General features: G+C 45.5%; 1 protein-coding gene across 1 annotated transcript in view; it reads left to right on the top strand.

Annotated features, from left to right (window-relative positions):
• The window catches only part of LOC128692440 (uncharacterized), a 110,526-nt gene extending 102,761 nt beyond the window's left edge, over positions 1-7,765 (top strand). Inside the window, exons 8-10 of the mRNA XM_053781626.2 lie at positions 6,327-6,442; positions 6,727-6,921; positions 7,171-7,765. Coding sequence (XP_053637601.2) covers positions 6,327-6,442; positions 6,727-6,921; positions 7,171-7,314 — 455 coding nt within the window. The 3' untranslated portion in view covers positions 7,315-7,765. The remainder of the gene's footprint in view (positions 1-6,326; positions 6,443-6,726; positions 6,922-7,170) is intronic.
• The last annotated feature ends 13,426 nt before the right edge of the window (positions 7,766-21,191 follow it).

The raw sequence follows: 21,191 nt of genomic DNA, 5'->3' as shown, positions 1-21,191 counted from the left end.
AGAGTTTTGAATATTGGTGGAGTGTGCTGCCTGTAGTGAGAATTTGTTATCATTCTGACTGCAGCCTTTTGTTGGGTAATTAGTGGTCTGAGATGGTTTATTGTTGTTGAGCCCCATGCACAAATTCCATAGGTGAGATAGGGGTAAATAAGAGAGTGATATAGGGCCAGGAGGGCTGACTGTGGAACATAGTACCGTATCTTCGATAGTATGCCTACGGTCTTGGAAATTTTCTTGGAAATTTGCTGTATATGTGTATGAAATTTGAGTCTATTATCAAGGTGGATTCCTAAGAATTTTCCCTCTGTGAGTTTTGTGATAGGTGATCCGTTTATCATTATGTTAAGAGGGACATCTGTAGCTCTGTTACCAAACTGAATGAAGTAGGTTTTGTCAATGTTCAGAGTAAGTTTGTTAGTCCTCATCCAGGTAGATATTTTTTGTAATTCGGTATTTACAGTATTGGCTAGCGTGACTGGGCTCGGGTGAGAGAAGACGTATGTAGTGTCATCTGCAAATAGTGTGGGTTTGAGTATTTGCGATGGATTTGGTAGGTCATTTATGTATATGAGAAAGAGAAGAGGGCCAAGGACACTTCCCTGTGGGACACCAACTGTAATTGTCTGAGCGGAAGAGTTTGCCCCATTTGCGTACACATATTGGCTTCTGTTGCTGAGGTATGACTTGAGGTAGTTGAGGGAGTGCCCTCTAATACCATAGTGTGACAATTTTATGTGGAGCAAGTCATGGTCAACTGTATCAAAACTTTACGTAAGTCTATGAAGATCCCCAGTGGGACTTCTTTTTTTCTCTATTGCAGTGTATATATGTTCTAGCATGTGTATAATAGCATCATTAGTATTTTTATTAGGCCTGAACCCGAACTGACAGGAGTTGAGTATGTTTTGGGAGATGAAGTAGGAATAGATTCTCTTTTGAATTAATTTTTCGAAGATTTTAGAGAGCGGGTGTAAGTTAGATATTGGCCTTCAGTTATTCAAGTCTGTTTTGTCTCCTCCTTCATGGATCGGGGTGACCCTTGCTATTTTGAGAACTGTAGGGAATGTGGAGGATTCAATGGATTTGTTAAAGAGTGTTGCAATGATTGGTGATAATACTTGTGACGCTTTTTTGTATATAAATGGTGGTAAGGTATTTAAATCTCCTGTCTTGTTTTATAGTGAGTTGATAATAAGGGAGACTTCAGTTGGGTTAGTCGGAGCTAGGAACAGTGAGTTCGGGTAGTTGCCAGTGAGGTAGTCATTGGGTGGGGTATCTGAGTTTGGGATTTTATTGGCAAGGTTTTATCCTATGGTGGAAAAGAAATTATTGAGTCTGTTTGCTGTTTCAGTTGGTGGGAGTTGGGGTTCATCTGGTTTTGTTAATTTAATTTTGCTATTACGTGATATCTTTTTTGTTCCTAGAATTTCTGATAGGGTTTTCCAGGTCTTTTTTATATCACCTCGTAAGTTGGATAATCTGTTCTCATAATGCAATTTTTTAGCCCTTCTTACCAGGCTGGTTAGGACTGACGAGTAACGTTTTGTTTGGTCTCTGGTTATGTGACCCATTCTGTACTGTTTTTCATATAAGTGCTTTGTATTTATGGATTTGAGGATGCTGGGTGTTAGCCAGGGACTGTTCAGTCTCTTAGCTGTCATCTGTTTAGTCTTTTTAGGGCAGTGCTTATTATAGAGGTGTTGGGTCTTTTTTAGAAAATTATTAATACATTCGTCAATATCTGTATAGATTTCTAGCTCAGTGTGCCAGTCAATGTTTGTCACTGCTGCTGTGAAGTTATTAATAGCTGCCTCATTGTGAAGTCTGAAGGTGACTTTAGTAGTGTCTTGGGGTAATTTACCAAGATTTGTAATGAGAAAGGTAGGGTAGTGGTGTGTGGTATTATCTGTAATTATGCCTGATTTTAAAGGCGATATGGTGTTGGTTCAGATGTGGTCTAGTAGGGAAACACTAGTCTCTGTAACTCTTGTAGGTTTTGTTACTGTTGGTAGCAACATGCAGTTACTCATAGTGTTTGTGAATTCAGTAACGTGTGGGTCCTGGTCTTGCAGGAGATTTATATTGAAGTCACCAGAGAGTAGTAAGTGATCTTCGTTCATGCGTGCATCAGTTATCATACTTCCTAGGTTGTCACTAAAACGGCTAATGTTTGACTGTGGTACTCTGTAGATGTTTATCACTGTGAGAGATTTTTGTAGGTATTTGGATTTGAATTTAGCTATTATATATTCCCCATGTTCATCCCTTGTGCAAGTATTAGTGATACATTGTAGTTGGTCTGAGTAGTATATAGCTGTGCCACCCCCTTGTTGATCTGGCCTACAGTTGTGTATGGCTGTGTAACCAGGAATGGCATAGACATCTGTAGTATCAGGCTTTAGCCAGGTTTCCGTGAGAGTAATGAGGGATATAGTGGCATGCAGGGAATTTAGTAATGCTGTGAGGTCATCGTAATGTTTGCTTAAAGATCTGATATTGTAGTTAAAGATAGTTATGTTGTTGTTGGCTCTGAGAAGTGCCTTTGATTGTTCTGCTGTGTAGTAATTACAATTACTGTTTGATTCATTTATGTCATTAGATAAGAGGTTGGTATCAGGATCAATGCTTGTTATCATAAGATTTATAGTGAATCTATAGTTAGAATTAAGTATAAGACAAAGTAAATATTCTAAAGCTATAAAATAGCACCTGAGTTATTTTAACAAATGTAAAAAAATTGAGCTAAGGTAGCTCTTTAAAGCTAAAATAAAGGAGACAATATAAAAGGGACTAAAATAATTTGTGGTGAACAAATAAAGTGGTAATCAAATAAGTGAGCTAAGAAATATAATGGCAAAATAGTTAACTTATTACACTTTAGCACCTGAGAATAGCAAAAATACAAATTACAAATAGCACCAGACTCACTCTTGTTCTTGCATTAAGGTCTAATATAATGAATTTGGTGTTGTCTATGTATTGAGCTAGAATGAGCTAAAGTACAACTAGGTATAAACTAATAATATAAAAATACCAATTAAAATGGTTGAAGACTCTCACTTACAATTGCACTGAGGTCTGATGTAAGTTGTTAACAAGAATTAGAGTATAATTAGAGTATACGGATACTCCCGCCCATTTTGATCCTCATACTCATTCTCTCTCTTGCATCGATCTCTCGGTTTGCTATTCCTCAAATGTACCCGACTTCACATGGTCTATCCTCCTGGACTTGCATGACAGCGATCATTTCCCAATGATCCTTACTTCCCCTTCGTACTCACCACCTCCTAATAGCTCACGCTTACAATTTGACGAAGAGAATTGGGACCTTTACTCGCGTCAAACTACTTTTAGTGAGGATCTTTCTTCATCCTTCATTGATGAGCTTTTACACCTCTTCTCAACCTCAGTTTTAACCGCAGCTTCACATTCTATACCCCAAACCTCGGGCAGGCATTCTCAGAGGTGCGTGCCTTGGTGGTCTCCTGCTTGTGCTGGGGCAGTACGTTTGAAACGCGATGCGTGGGGCAGGTACCTGTACAACAGAACCACAGAGAGGCTCCTGATTTTAAGCAGAAGAAAGCGGTCGCTCGCCCTGTCATCCGTGACGCAGAACGCACTTGTTGGCGAGATTATGTTTCTACAGTCACTTCGGCTTCCTGTATAGTGTAATCTGGAATAAAGTACGAAAACTGGTGAATGCTCTCCCGACCCGGTTCCTGTTCTTCGGGTTACCAGTGCCACTATAGCAAACCCTCTTGACGTTGCCACCGAAATTGGTAATCATCTTGTCCATATCTCTCAGGGGCTCCATCTATGTCCCTCGTTTCTTCCCACCAAGTCAACGTTCTCCGTTTGCTGATCAGCAGCTGGGCCTGACGGCATTCATATTTATATGTTACAGCATTTACCTCAGTCAGCCCTTGCTGTCCTCTAACGACTTTTTAATATTATTTGGTTGCAAGGAGTCTCAAAGCCTCCTTGTTCATCTGCAGTCCTACTCTCTATCATACTCTTAATCCAATAATGACTCTACCATACACTTTACCACGTATACTGAACAGACTTTTTTTTATTAACACAGCCGTTTCCCACCAAGGCAGGGCGACCCGAAAAAGAAAAACTTTCACCAACATTCACTCCATCACTGTCTTGCCAGAGGCACGCTTACACTACAGTTATAAAACTGCAACATTAACACCCGTCCTTCAGTGTGCAGACACTGTACTTGCCATCTCCAGGATTCAAGTCCGACCTGCCAGTTTCCCTGAATCTCTTCATACATATTATCCTACTCACACTCCAACAGCACGTCACGTCCTGAAAACCACTTGTCTCCATTCGCTCCTATCTAACATGCTCATGCATGCTTGCTGGAAGTCCAAGCCCCTCGCACACAAAACCTCCTTTATCCCCTCCCTCCAGGCTTACCTAGGCCGACCTCTTTCCCGCCTTCCCTCCACTGCAGATTTATAATCTCTCGAAGTCATTCTACTTTATTCCTCTATATTTTTTGCACTCTTTTATCCCCTTTGCCTTTATACAAAGGAACTATGCATGCTCTCTGCCAATCCCCAGGTACCTGATCCTCTTCCATACATTTATTAAATAACACCAACCACTCCAGAACTATATTCCCGCCTGCTTTTAACATTTTTATCTTTATCCCATCAATCCCAGCTGCTTTATCTCCAGTCATTCTACCCACTGCCTCACGCACTTCCCCTATACTCACAACTGGTTCTTCCTCGCTCCTACAAGATAGTTATATCTAGCCAGTAAATTTTATGCCATTTTTCCAATATGGTATTGTATATTTTCCCTGTTTCCATGATGGTAGTGGACAGAGGAACAGAAGGTCGGGAAAGAGCCTTCTGTTTTTAATGTAGGAACTGTAGAAGAAATTTCTCAGCAGACAGTCTCTGCTTGAATTTCCACCGACTCTGTTGTCTTTCCCGTAATACACAATACAAGTATAAAAACAGTATTGCAAACGATTTAAGTAAAATGAATAAAAATTTTTTCTTAAATCGAGTGGTAAATTAATTGAATAGATTACTAGAAGTTTATCAGATCAGTTCAGTATATTTATAAATATGTATGGTAATTATATTTTTTAATCCTCTACGTACATTATTTACTGAGCTTTACAGCCATCTATAATAAATACTGTTTAATTTACTTTGTATGATATTGAATATTGTTTTCTATAAGTTAGACAAATCTTCACTTTCAGTTGTGTGCCACAAACAACACTTGTGTTTTCGTTACAATATCATCTGCGAGCTCCATAATCTTTGCTCTCATTTCATGGACAGTTTTCCCGGTTGTCCATAGTTAATTGTGTCGTTTAAGTTTTCCTGTCTTTTGTACCACCAGCAAAGGTGGTGCAGCAGACAGGAAAGTGGTGACACTGATACACTTAGTACTACCACTGTGAATATCAGTGGTGTTACTATCACCGTCACTCACCCCACAGTACCAGGTGGGTGTATCAGTGGTGTTACTATCACCGTCACTCACCCCACAGTACCAGGTGGGTGTATCAGTGGTGTTACTATCACCGTCACTCACCCCACAGTACCAGGTGGGTGTATCAGTGGTGTTACTATCACCGTCCCTCTCACCCCACAGTGCCAGGTGGGTGTATCAGTGGTGTTACTATCACCGTCCCTCTCACCCCACAGTACCAGGTGAGAGAATCAGTGGTGTTACTATCACCGTCCCTCTCACCCCACAGTACCAGGTGAGAGTATCAGTGGTGTTACTATCACCGTCCCTCTCACCCCACAGTACCAGGTGAGAGTATCAGTGGTGTTACTATCACCGTCCCTCTCACCCCACAGTACCAGGTGGGTGTATCAGTGGTGTTACTATCACCGTCCCTCTCACCCCACAGTGCCAGGTGGGTGTATCAGTGGTGTTACTATCACCGTCCCTCTCACCCCACAGTACCAAGTGAGTTTATCAGTGGTGTTACTATCACCGTCCCTCTCACCCCACAGTACCAGGTGAGTGTATCAGTGGTGTTACTATCACCGTCCCTCTCACCCCACAGTGCCAGGTGGGTGTATCAGTGGTGTTACTATCACCGTCCCTCTCACCCCACAGTACCAAGTGAGTTTATCAGTGGTGTTACTATCACCGTCCCTCTCACCCCACAGTACCAGGTGGGTGTATCAGTGGTGTTACTATCACCGTCCCTCTCACCCCACAGTACCAGGTGAGTGTATCAGTGGTGTTACTATCACCGTCCCTCTCACCCCACAGTGCCAGGTGGGTGTATCAGTGGTGTTACTATCACCGTCCCTCTCACCCCACAGTACCAGGTGGGTGTGGGCAGTATTTTACAAGCAACTCAGGAACCATCCAGAGCTTCAACTATGGCAGCTTCTACCTGGCCGGGGTCAACTATGGCATCTGCTTCAGGAAGGAGAAGGTGAGGGAGTGTACACCTCCAAGAAAAACAAATGAAAGCATTTAATGAATATTTTATTAAATATTATATTAAATAAATCTTATATTTCATATATTAAATATTATATTAATAAATATTAAATAAAACTGATTGATAATTGTTTTTATTTTTCACAATTTCGAAGGTAAGTTTGACGTTCTAGTACTATAAATCGATATAAAATCAGACCTATGACAACAGGCTGAACTTTGTAAAGATGTATTAGTATGATCACAATAGACACAACCTCTCATTACTTTGGACAGAATAAATGCAAGACAACTTTGAGATTATCGGGTCCATCATTCGTGCGGTGTCCCACTGATCTGTACCGTCTACCAGTGGGAGAATCAGCCACTCCTAGCAACACTGTCATAAACATCAGTCCGCTAGGAGTAGAGGGACTTTACTGCCAGCTGGATGCTGCACCTGCAATATTAGCGCCCTTCACTGTCATCCAGGTGTGTGGAAGACTGTTTCTCTGAGTCTGCATCATTTTAATCTGATGAATTAAAGTCGTAATAGCATAACTGCAACAATTCCTAATTAACCCACAAACTGAAAAAAAGAAACTAGCAGACATGTTGACAACTTTACTATAGTCAAAAACTGAAAAGTTCGTCGTCCATTTTCACTGTGTCATGTTAACTTGTGTCATGTTAACTTGTGTCATGTTAAATACAAAACATTAAAAGTGTTATTTCTTTCAGCCTACGTTAACGACAGTGAGCAACGGACCACTTATCATAATGCACAGGACTAACCTGACCGACGGCTTCCCTAACTACCATTCCACCATTAACTGCACTACATGTGCTGGCTTCTACCAAAACTTCACTCATAATGACTGCTGACTTGATGAACTCTCACAAGCACAAGCCTGGTACAACATTCTGTAAGACACCTGGAGTATACCTGCAGAGGGTTTTAGGGGTCAAAGCCCCGCGGCCCGGTCTGTGACCAGGTCTCATGGTGAATCAGGACCTGATCAACCACACTGTTACTGCTGGCCGCACGTAATCCAACGTACGAACCACAGCCCGGCTGGTCAGGTACTGATTTCAGGTGGCTGTCCAGTGCCTGCTTGAAGACAGTCAGGGGTCTATAAGGAACTTCACATGTTACAATCCATGCAGAAATTACTGTGTTAGTATGATCATTTTCTGTACATTTCAACAAACCACGGACAGTACAATACAATATTCAGAAAACAATGTATTTCGGTCATGTATGATACAAGAAAAGTTCATATACATGGGTATGCATATATATATTCATGTACTTATGTATACTTTTACATATAGATGTGTGTGCAAATGTGTTACTACTCCCCATGAACACCTCAGTGTACTACTACTCCCCATGAACACCTCAGTGTACTACTACTCCCCATGAACTACCTCAGTGTACTACTACTACCCATGAACACCTCTGTGTACTACTACTACCCATAAACACCTCAGTGCACTACTACTCCCCATGAACACCTCAGTGTAATACTACTAACAATGAACACCTCAGTGTACTACTACTCCCCATGAACACCTAAGTGTACTACTCTTCATGAACACCTCAGTGTACCACCCATGAACACATCAGTGTACTACTACTACTATTCCCATGAACACCTCAGTGTGCTACTACTCCCCATGAACACCTCAGAGCACTACTTCTCCCAATGAACCCCTCAGTGTACTACTACTCCCCATGAACACCTCAGTGTTCTACTACTCCCAATTAACACCCCAGTGTACTACTAATCACCATGAACACCTCAGTGTACTACTCCCCATGAACCCCTCAGTGTAATACTACTCCCCATGAACACCTACTCCCTATGTGTACTACTACTCACCATGAACTCCTCAGTGTACTACTACTCACCATGAACCCCTCAGTGTACTACTACTCACCATGAACACCTCAGTGTACTGGTACTCCCCAAGAACACCTCAGTGTACTACTACTCACCATAAACTCCCTACTCCCCATGAACCCCTCAGTGTACTACTACTCCCCATGAACCCCTCAGTGTACTACTACTCCCCATGAACCCCTCAGTGTACTACTACGCCGTATGAACTCCTCTGTGTACTACTACTCCCCATGAGCACCTCAGTGTGCTACTACTAATCGAGAACACCTCAGTGTACTACTACTCCCCTTGAACTCCTCAGTGTACTACTACCCCTGAACCCTCATGAACAGTGTACCTCAGTGTACTACTACTACTCCCCATGAGCACCTCAGTGTGCTACTACTACCCGTGAACACTTCAGTGTACTACTACTCCCCTTGAACACCTCAGTGTACTACTACCCCTGAACCCCTCAGTGTACTACTACTCCCCATGAACACCTCAGTGTACTACTGTTCCTCATGAACCCCTCAGTGTACTACTCCCCATGAACACCTCAGTGCACTACTCCTCATGAACCCCTCAGTGTACTACTACTCCCCATGAACCACTCAGTGTACTACTCGCCATGAACACCTCAGTGTACTACTACTCCCCATGAACCCCTCAGTGTACTACTACTCCCCATGAACACCTCAGTGTACTACTACTCCCCATGAACCCCTCAGTGTACTACTACTCCCCATGAACACCTCAGTGTACTACTACTCCCCATGAACCCCTCAGTGTACTACTACTCCCCATGAACACCTCAGTGTACTACTGCTTCCCATGAACACAGTGTAACTAGTGAACACCTCAGTGTACTACTCCCCATGAACCCCTCAGTGTACTACTACTCCCCATGAACACCTCAGTGTACTACTACTCCCCATGAACACCTCAGTGTACTACTACTCCCCATGAACACCTCAGTGTACTACTACTCCCCATGAACACCTCAGTGTACTACTACTCCCCATGAACACCTCAGTGTACTACTCCCCATGAACCCCTCAGTGTACTACTACTCCCCATGAACACCTCAGTGTACTACTAATCACCATGAACACCTCAGTGTACTACTCCCCATGAACCCCTCAGTGTAATACTACTCCATATGAACTCCTCAGTGTACTACTACCCATGAACAACTCAGTGTACTTCTACTCCCTATAAACACTTCAGCGTACTACTACTCACCATGAACTCCTCAGTGTACTACTACTCACCATGAACTCCTCAGTGTACTACTACTCACCATGAACTCCTCAGTGTACTACTACTCCCCATGAACCCCTCAGTGTACTACTACTCCCCATGAACACCTCAGTGTACTACTACTCACCATGAACACCTCAGTATACTACTACTCCACATAAACCACTCAGTGTACTACTACTCCCCATTAACCCCTCAGTGTATTACTACTCCCCATGAACCCCTCAGTGTAATACTACTCCCCATGAACACCTCAGTGTACTACTACTCCCCATGAACACCTCAGTGTACTACTCCCCATGAACCCCTCAGTGTACTACTACTCCCCATGAACCCCTCAGTGTACTACTACCCATGAACACCTCAGTGTACTACTCCCCATGAACACCTCAGTGTACTACTACTCCCCATGAACCCCTCAGTGTACTACTACTCCCCATGAACACCTCAGTGTACTACTACAATCCATGAACACCTCAGTGTGCTACTACTCCCCATGAGCACCTCAGTGTGCTACTACTCCCCATGAACACCTCAGTGTACTACTACTCCCCATGAACACCTCAGTGTACTACTACTCCCCATGAACTCCTCAGTGTACTACTCCCCACGAACACTTCAGTGTGCTACTACTCTCCATGAACACCTCAGTGCACTACTACTCCCCATGAACACCTCAGTATACTACTACTCCCCATGAACACTTCATGTGCTACTACTCCCCATGAGCCCCTCAGTGTACTGCTGCTCCACATTAGCCCCTCAGTGTACTACTACTCACCATGAACACCTAAGTGTACTGGTACTCCCCAAGAACACCTCAGTGTACTACTACTCCCCATGAACACCTCAGTGTACTACTACTCCCCATGAACACCTCAGTGTACTGCTACTCCCCATGAACACCTCAGTGTATTACTACTCCCCATAAACACCTCAATGTACTACTACTCCCCATGAACCCCTCAGTGTACTACTACTCCCCATGAACCCCTCAGTGTACTACCCATTAACCCCTCAGTGTACTACAACTCCCCATGAACCCCTCAGTGTAATACTACTCCCCATGAACCCCTCAGTGTATTACTACCCATTAACCCCTCAGTGTACTACTACTCCCCATGAATCCCTCAGTGTACTACTCCCCATGAACACCTCAGTATACTACTCCACATAAACCCCTCAGTGTACTTCTACTCCCCATGAACCCCTCAGTGTACTACTACTCCCCATGAACCCCTCAGTGTAATACTACTCCCCATGACCCCCTCAGAGTACTACTACTTCCCATGAACACCTCAGTGTACTACTACACCCAATGAACTCCTCAGTGTACTACTCCCCATGAACCCCTCATGTGTAATACTACTCACTCTGAACCACTCAGTGTGCTACTCCTCATGAACACCTCAGTGTACTACTACTCCCAATGAACCCCTAAGTGTACTACTACTCCCCATGAACCCCTCAGTGTACTACTACACCCCATGAACACCTCAGTGTTCTACTACTCCCCATGAGCTCCTAAGTGTGCTACTACTCCTCGTGAATACCTCAGTGTACTACTACTTCCCATGAACACCTCATTGTACTACTCCCCATGAACACCTCAGTGTACTACTACTCTCCATGAATACTTCAGTGTACTACTACTCCCCACGAACACCTCAGTGCACTACTACTCCCCATGAACACCTCAGTATACTACTCCCCATGAACACTTCAGTGTACTGCTACTCCCCATGAGCCCCTCAGTGTATTACTACTCCACATGCACCCCTCAGTGTACTACTACTCCTTATGAACACCTCAGTGTACTACTACTCCCCATGAACACCTCAGTGTACTACTACTCCCCATGAACACCTCTGTGTACTAATCCCCATGAACCCCTCAGTGTACTACTCCCCATGAACCCCTCAGTGTATAACACCCCATGAACACCTCAGTGTACTACTACTCCCCATGAACCCCTCAGTGTACTACTCCCCACGAACCCCTCAGTGTACTACTAATCCCCATGAACACCTCAGTGTACTACTACACCTCATGAACAACTCGGTGTGCTACTACTCCCCATGAGCACCTCAGTGTGCTACTACTAACCATGAACACCTCAGTGTACTACTACTCCCCATAAACACCTCAGTGTACTACTACTCCCCATGAACCCCTCAGTGTAATAATAGTCCCCACGAACACCTCAGTGTACTACTACTCCCCATGAACACCTCAGTGTACTACTACTCCCTATGAACCCCTCAGTGTACTACTAGTCCCCATGAACACCTCAGTATACTACTACTCCCCATGAACACCTCAGTGTACTACTCCCCATGAACCCCTCAGTGTACTACTACTCCCCATGAACCCCTCAGTGTACTACTACTCCCCATGAACACCTCAGTGTACTATTGCTCCCCATGAACACCTCAGTGTACTACTACTCCATATGAACACCTCAGTGTACTACTCCCCATGAACCCCTCAGTGTAATACTACTCAATATGAACTCCTCAGTGTACTACTACCCATGAACAACTCAGTGTACTTCTACTCCGTATAAACACTTCAGTGTACTACTACTCACCATGAACACCTCGGTGTACTCCTACCCATGAACACCTCAGTGTACTAATACTCCCCATGAACACCTCAGTGTACCACTACCCGTGAACCCCTCAGTGTACTACTACTCCCCATGAACACCTCAGTGTACTACTACTCACCATGAACACCTCAGTGTACTACTACTCCCCATGAACACCTCAGTGTACTAATCCCCATGAACCCCTCAGTGTACTACTCCCCATGAACCCCTCAGTGTACTACTCCCCATGAACACCTCAGTGTACTACTCCCAATGTACACCTCAGTGTACTACTACTCCCCATGAACACCTCAGTGTACTACTACTCCTCATGAACACCTCAGTGTAATACTACTCCCCATGAACACCTCAGTGTACTACTACCCATAAACACCTCAGCGTACTACTACTCCCCATGAACACCTCAGTGTACTACTACTACCCATGAACACCTCAGTGTACTACTACTCCCCATGAACACCTAAGCGTACTACTCCCCATGAACACCTCAGAGCATGTGCTACTACTCCCCATGAACACCTCAGTGCACTACTACTCCCCATGAACACCTCACTATACTACTACTCTCCATGAACACTTAATTGAACTGCTACTCCCTATGAACCCCTCAGTGTACTACTATTCCCCACGAACAAGTCAGTGTACTGCTACTCCCCATGAACACCTCAGTGTAATACTACTCCCCATAAACACCTCAATGTGCTAATACTCCTCATGAACCCCTCAGTGTACTACTGCTCCCCAAGAACCCCTCAGTGTACTACTACCCATGAACCCCTCAGTGTACTTCTACTCCCCATGAACCCCTCAGTGTACTACTACTACCAATGAACACCTCAATATACTACTCCACATAAACCACTCAGTGTACTACTACTCCCCATTAACCCCTCAGTGTACTACTACTCCCCATGAACCCCTCAGTGTTATACTACTCCCCATGAACACCTCAGTGTACTACTACTTCATATGAACACCTCAGTGTACTACTCCCCATGAACCCCTCAGTGTACTACTACTCCCCATGAACCCCTCAGTGTACTACTACCCGTGAACACCTCAGTGTACTACTCCATATGAAGACCTCAGTGTACTACTACTCCCCATGAACCCCTCAGTGTATTACTACTCCCCATGAACACCTCAGTGTACTACTACAATCCATGAACACCTCAGTGTGCTACTACTCAACATGAGCACCTCAGTGTGCTACTACTCCCCATGAACACCTCATTGTACTACTACTCCCCATGAACACCTCAGTTTACTACTACTCCCCAAGAACACCTCAGCGTACTACTCCCCACGAACACTTCAGTGTGCAACTACTCCCCATGAACACCTCAGTGCACTACTACTCCCCATGAACACCTCAGTATACTACTACTCCCCATGAACACTTAAGTGAACTGCTACTCCCTATGAGCCCCTCAGTGTACTACTACTCCCCATGAACACCTCAGTGTACTGCTACTCCCCATGAACACCTCAGTGTACTGCTACTCCCCATGAACACCTCAGTGTATTACTACTCCCCATAAACACCTCAATGTACTACTACTTCCCATGAACCCCTCAGTGTACTACTACATCCAATGAACCCCTAAGTGTACTACTACTCCCCATTAACCCCTCAGTGTACTACTACTCCCCATGAACCCCCCAGTGTAATACTACTCCCCATGAACCCCTTAGCGTACTACTACTCCCCATGAACTCCTCAGAGTACTACTACTCCCCATGAACCCCTCAGTGTACTACTACTCTCCATGAACCCCTCAGTGTACTACTACCCATTAACCCCTCAGTGTACTACTACTCCAAATGAACCCCTCAGTGTACTACTATTCCCCATGAAAACCTCAGTATACTACTCCACATAAATCCCTCAGTGTACTACTACTCCCAATTAACCCCTCAGTGTACTACTACTCCCCATGAACCCCTCAGTGTAATACTACTCCCCATGACCCCCTCAGAGTACTACTACTTCCCATGAACACCTCAGTGTACTACTACACCCAATGAACTCCTCAGTGTACTACTCCCCATGAACCCCTCATGTGTAATACTACTCACTCTGAACCACTCAGTGTGCTACTCCTCATGAACACCTCAGTGTACTACTACTCCCAATGAACCCCTAAGTGTACTACTACTCCCCATGAACCCCTCAGTGTACTACTACACCCCATGAACACCTCAGTGTTCTACTACTCCCCATGAGCTCCTAAGTGTGCTACTACTCCTCGTGAATACCTCAGTGTACTACTACTTCCCATGAACACCTCATTGTACTACTCCCCATGAACACCTCAGTGTACTACTACTCTCCATGAATACTTCAGTGTACTACTACTCCCCACGAACACCTCAGTGCACTACTACTCCCCATGAACACCTCAGTATACTACTCCCCATGAACACTTCAGTGTACTGCTACTCCCCATGAGCCCCTCAGTGTATTACTACTCCCCATGCACCCCTCAGTGTACTACTACTCCTTATGAACACCTCAGTGTACTACTACTCCCCATGAACACCTCAGTGTACTACTACTCCCCATGAACACCTCTGTGTACTAATCCCCATGAACCCCACAGTGTACTACTCCCCATGAACACCTCAGTGTACTACTACTCCCCACGAACCCCTCAGTGTACTACTGCTCCCCGTGAACCCCTCAGTGTACTACTACTCCCCACGAACACCTCAGTGTACTACTACTCCCCATGAACCCCTCAGTGTATTACTACTCCCTATGAACCCCTCAGTGTACTACTACTCCCCATGAACACCTCAGTATACTACTACTCCCCATGAACACCTCAGTGTACTACTCCCCATGAACCCCTCAGTGTACTACTACTCCCCATGAACACCTCAGTGTACTACTACTCCCCATGAACACCTCAGTGTACTACTACTCCATGTGAACACCTCAGTGTACTACTCCCCATGAACCCCTCAGTGTACTACTACTCCCCATGAACCCCTCAGTGTACTACTACCCATGAACACCTCAGTGTACTACTCCCCATGAACACCTCAGTGTACTACTACTACCCATGAACCCCTCAGTGTACTACTACTCCCCATGAACACCTCAGTGTACTACTACAATCCATGAACACCTCAGTGTGCTACTACTCCCCATGAACACCTCAGTGTACTACTACTTCCCATGAACACCTCAGTGTACTACTACTCCCCATGAACACCTCAGCGTACTACTCCCCACGAACACTTCAGTGTGCTACTACTCCCCATGAACACCTCAGTGCACTACTACTCCCCATGAACACCTCACTATACTACTACTCTACATGAACACTTAAGTGAACTGCTACTCCCTATGAACCCCTCAGTGTACTACTACTCCCCATGAACACCTCAGTGTACTGCTACTCCCCATGAACACCTCAGTGTACTACTACTCCCCATAAACACCTCAATGTACTACTATTCCTCATGATCCTCTCAGTGTACTACTACTCCCAATGATCCCCTAAGTGTATTACTACTCCCCATGAACCCCTCAGTGTACTACTACTCCCCATGAACACCTCAGTGTACTACTACTCCCCATGAACACCTCAGTGTACTACTCCCCATGAACCCCTCAGTGTACTACTACTCCCCATGAACACCTCAGTGTACTACTACCCATGAACCCCTCAGTGTACTACTACTCCCCATGAACAGTGTACCTACTCCCCATGAACACCTCTACTACCCATGAACACCTCAGTGTGCTACTACTCCCCATGAACTCAGTGTACTACTACTCCCAATGAACACCTCAGAACCCCTCATGAACCCCTCAGTGTACTACTACTCCCCATGAACACCTCAGTGTACTACTACTCCATGAACACCTCAGTGTGCTACTACTCCCCATGAACACCTCAGTGTACTACTACTTCCCCATGAACACCTCAGTGTACTACTACTCCCCATGAACAACTCAGTGTGCTACTCCACATGAACACTTGTACTAGTGAACCCCTCAGCTACTACTCCCCATGAACACCTCAGTGTTCTTCTACTCCCCATGAACACCTCACTGTACTACTACTCCCCATGAACACCTCAGTGTACTACTACTCCCATGAACTCAGTGTACTACCTCCCCATGAACACCTCAGTGTACTACTACTTCCCATGAACACCTCAGTGTACTACTACACCCCATGAACACCTCAGTGTAATATGAACTACTACTCCCCATAAACACTTCAATGTACTACTACTCCTCATGAACCCCTCAGTGTACTACTACTCCCCATGAACCACTCAGTGTACTACTCCCCATGAACACTTCAGTGTACTACTACTCCCCATGAACCCCTCAGTGTACTACTACTCCCCATGAACCCCTCAGTGTACTACTACTCCCCATGAACCCCTCAGTGTACTACTACTCCCCATGAACACCTCAGTGTACTACTACTCCCCATGAACACCTCAGTGTACTACTCCCCGTGAACATCTCAGTGTACTACTACTCCCCACGAACCCCTCAGTGTACTACTACTCCCCATGAACACCTCAGTGCACTACTACTTCATATGAACTCCTCAGTGTACTACTCCCCATGAACCCCTCAGTGTACTACTACTCCCCATGAACCCATCAGTGTACTACTACCCATGAACACCTCAGTGTACTACTTCTCCACATGAACCCCTCAGTGTATTACTACTCCCCATGAACACCTCAGTGTACTACTACAATCCATGAACACCTCAGTGTGCTACTACTCCCCATGAGCACCTCAGTGTGCTACTACTCCCCATGAACACCTCAGTGCACCACTACTCCCTATGAACACCTCAGTGTACTACTACTCCTCATGAACACCTCAGTGTACTACTACTCCCCATGAACACCTCAGTGTGCTACTACTCCCCTTGATCACCTCAGTGCACTACTACTCCCCATGAACACCTCAGTATACTACTCCTCATGAACACTTCAGTGTACTGCTACTCCACATTAGCCCGTCAGTGTACTACTACTCACCATGAACACCTCAGTGTACTGGTACTCCCCAAGAACACCTCAGTGTACTACTACTCCCGATAAACACATCAAAGTACTACTCCCCATGAACACCTCATTGAACTGCTACTCCCCATGAACCCCTCAGTGTACTACTACTCCCCATGAACCCCTCAGTGTACTACTACTCCCCATGAACCCCTCAGTGTACTACTACTCCCCATGAACACCTCAGTGTACTACTACTCCCCATGAACCCCTCAGTGTACTACTACTCCCCATGAACCACTCAGTGTACTACTCGCCATGAACACCTCAGTGTACTACTACTCCCCATGAACCCCTCAGTGTACTACTCCCCATGAACACCTCAGTGCACTACTCCCCATTAACCCCTCAGTGTACTACTACTCTCCATGAACCCCTCAGTGTAATACTACTCCCCATGAACCCCTCAGCGTACTACTACTCCCCATGAACACCTCAGAGTACTACTACTCCCCATGAACACCTCAGTGTACTACTACACCCAATGAACTCCTCAGTGTACTACTCCCCATGAACCCCTCATGTGTAATACTACTCACTCTGAACCACTCAGTGTGCTACTCCCCATGAACACCTCAGTGTACTACTACTCCCAATGAACCCCTAAGTGTACTACTACTCCCCATGAACCCCTCAGTGTACTACTACACCCCATGAACACCTCAGTGTACTACTACTCCCCATGAGCACCTCAGTGTGCTACTACTCCCCGTGAATACCTCAGTGTACTACTACTCCCCATGAACACCTCATTGTACTACTCCCCATGAACACCTCAGTGTTCTACTCCCCATGAATACCTCAGTGTGCTACTACTCCCCATGAACACCTCAGTGCACTACTACTCCCCATGAACACCTCAGTATACTACTCCCCATGAACACTTCAGTGTACTACTACTCCCCATGAGCCCCTCAGTGTACTACTACTCCCTATGAACCCCTCAGTGTACTACTACTCCCCATGAACACCTCAGTGTACTACTACACCCCATGAACAACTCAGTATGCTACTACTCCCCATGAGCACCTCAGTGTGCTACTACTCCCCATGAACACCTCAGGGTACTACTACTCCCCATAAACACCTCAGTGTACTACTACTCCCCATGAACCCCTCAGTGTAATAATACTCCCCATGAACACCTCAGTGTACTACTACTCCCCATGAACCCCTCAGTGTATTACTACTCCCTATGAACCCCTCAGTGTACTACTAGTCCCCATGAACACCTCAGTATACTACTACTCCCCATGAACACCTCAGTGTACTACTCCCCATGAACTCCTAAGTGTACAACTACTCCCCATGAACCCCTCAGTGTACTACTACTCCCCATGAACACCTCAGTGTACTACTGCTCCCCATGAACACCTCAGTGTACTACTACTCCATGTGAACACCTCAGTGTACTACTCCCCATGAACCCCTCAGTGTACTACTACTCCCCATGAACCCCTCAGTGTACTACTACCCATGAACACCTCAGTGAACTACTCCCCATGAACACCTCAGTGTACTACTACTCCCTATGAACCCCCTCAGTGTACTACTGCTCCCCATGAACACCTCAGTGTACTACTACAATCCATGAACACCTCAGTGTGCTACTACTCCCCATGAACACCTCAGTGTACTACTACTTCCCATGAACACCTCAGTGTACTACTACTCCCCATGGACACCTCAGCGTACTACTCCCCACGAACACTTCAGTGTGCTACTACTCCCCATGAACACCTCAGTGCACTACTACTCCCCATGAACACCTCACTATACTACTACTCTCCATGAACACTTAATTGAACTGCTACTCCCTATGAACCCCTCAGTGTACTACTATTCCCCACGAACAAGTCAGTGTACTGCTACTCCCCATGAACACCTCAGTGTAATACTACTCCCCATAAACACCTCAATGTACTACTACTCCTCATGATCCTCTCAGTGTACTACTATTCCCCATGAACCCCTCAGTGTACTACTACCCATGAACCCCTCAGTGTACTTCTACATCCCATGAACCCCTCAGTGTACTACTACTACCAATGAACACCTCAATATACTACTCCACATAAACCACTCAGTGTACTACTACTCCCCATTAACCCCTCAGTGTACTACTACTCCCCATGAACCCCTCAGTGTTATACTACTCCCCATGAACACCTCAGTGTACTACTACTTCATATGAACACCTCAGTGTACTACTCCCCATGAACCCCTCAGTGTACTACTACTCCCCATGAACCCCTCAGTGTACTACTACCCGTGAACACCTCAGTGTACTACTCCATATGAAGACCTCAGTGTACTACTACTCCCCATGAACCCCTCAGTGTATTACTACTCCCCATGAACACCTCAGTGTACTACTACAATCCATGAACACCTCAGTGTGCTACTACTCCCCATGAGCACCTCAGTGTGCTACTACTCCCCATGAACACCTCAGTGTACTACTACTCCCCATGAACACCTCAGTGTACTACTACTCCCCATGAACACCTCAGCGTACTACTCCCCACGAACACTTCAGTGTGCTACTACTCCCCATGAACACCTCAGTGCACTACTACTCCCCATGAACACCTCAGTATACTACTACTCCCCATGAACACTTAAGTGAACTGCTACTCCCTATGAACCCCTCAGTGTACTACTACTCCCCATGAACACCTCAGTGTACTGCTACTCCCCATGAACACCTCAGTGTACTGCTACTCCCCATGAACACCTCAGTGTATTACTACTCCCCATAAACACCTCATTGTACTACTACTCCCCATGAACCCCTCAGTGTACTACTACTCTCCATGAACCCCTCAGTGTACTACTACCCATTAACCCCTCAGTGTACTACTACTCCAAATGAACCCCTCAGTGTACTACTATTCCCCATGAAAACCTCAGTATACTACTCCACATAAATCCCTCAGTGTACTACTACTCCCAATTAACCCCTCAGTGTACTACTACTCCCCATGAACCCCTCAGTGTAATACTACTCCCCATGACCCCCTCAGAGTACTACTACTTCCCATGAACACCTCAGTGTACTACTACACCCAATGAACTCCTCAGTGTACTACTCCCCATGAACCCCTCATGTGTAATACTACTCACTCTGAACCACTCAGTGTGCTACTCCTCATGAACACCTCAGTGTACTACTACTCCCAATGAACCCCTAAGTGTACTACTACTCCCCATGAACCCCTCAGTGTACTACTACACCCCATGAACACCTCAGTGTTCTACTACTCCCCATGAGCTCCTAAGTGTGCTACTACTCCTCGTGAATACCTCAGTGTACTACTACTTCCCATGAACACCTCATTGTACTACTCCCCATGAACACCTCAGTGTACTACTACTCTCCATGAATACTTCAGTGTACTACTACTCCCCACGAACACCTCAGTGCACTACTACTCCCCATGAACACCTCAGTATACTACTCCCCATGAACACTTCAGTGTACTGCTACTCCCCATGAGCCCCTCAGTGTATTACTACTCCACATGCACCCCTCAGTGTACTACTACTCCTTATGAACACCTCAGTGTACTACTACTCCCCATGAACACCTCAGTGTACTACTACTCCCCATGAACACCTCTGTGTACTAATCCCCATGAACCCCTCAGTGTACTACTCCCCATGAACCCCTCAGTGTATAACACCCCATGAACACCTCAGTGTACTACTACTCCCCATGAACCCCTCAGTGTACTACTCCCCACGAACCCCTCAGTGTACTACTAATCCCCATGAACACCTCAGTGTACTACTACACCTCATGAACAACTCGGTGTGCTACTACTCCCCATGAGCACCTCAGTGTGCTACTACTAACCATGAACACCTCAGTGTACTACTACTCCCCATAAACACCTCAGTGTACTACTACTCCCCATGAACCCCTCAGTGTAATAATAGTCCCCACG

This window comes from Cherax quadricarinatus, chromosome 53, assembly GCF_038502225.1.
Source record: "Cherax quadricarinatus isolate ZL_2023a chromosome 53, ASM3850222v1, whole genome shotgun sequence".
In the NCBI taxonomy this organism is placed as follows: Eukaryota; Metazoa; Arthropoda; class Malacostraca; order Decapoda; family Parastacidae; genus Cherax; species Cherax quadricarinatus.
The sequence above is the reverse complement of the archived record's forward strand: the minus strand, read 5'-3'. Positions and strand labels throughout refer to the sequence as shown.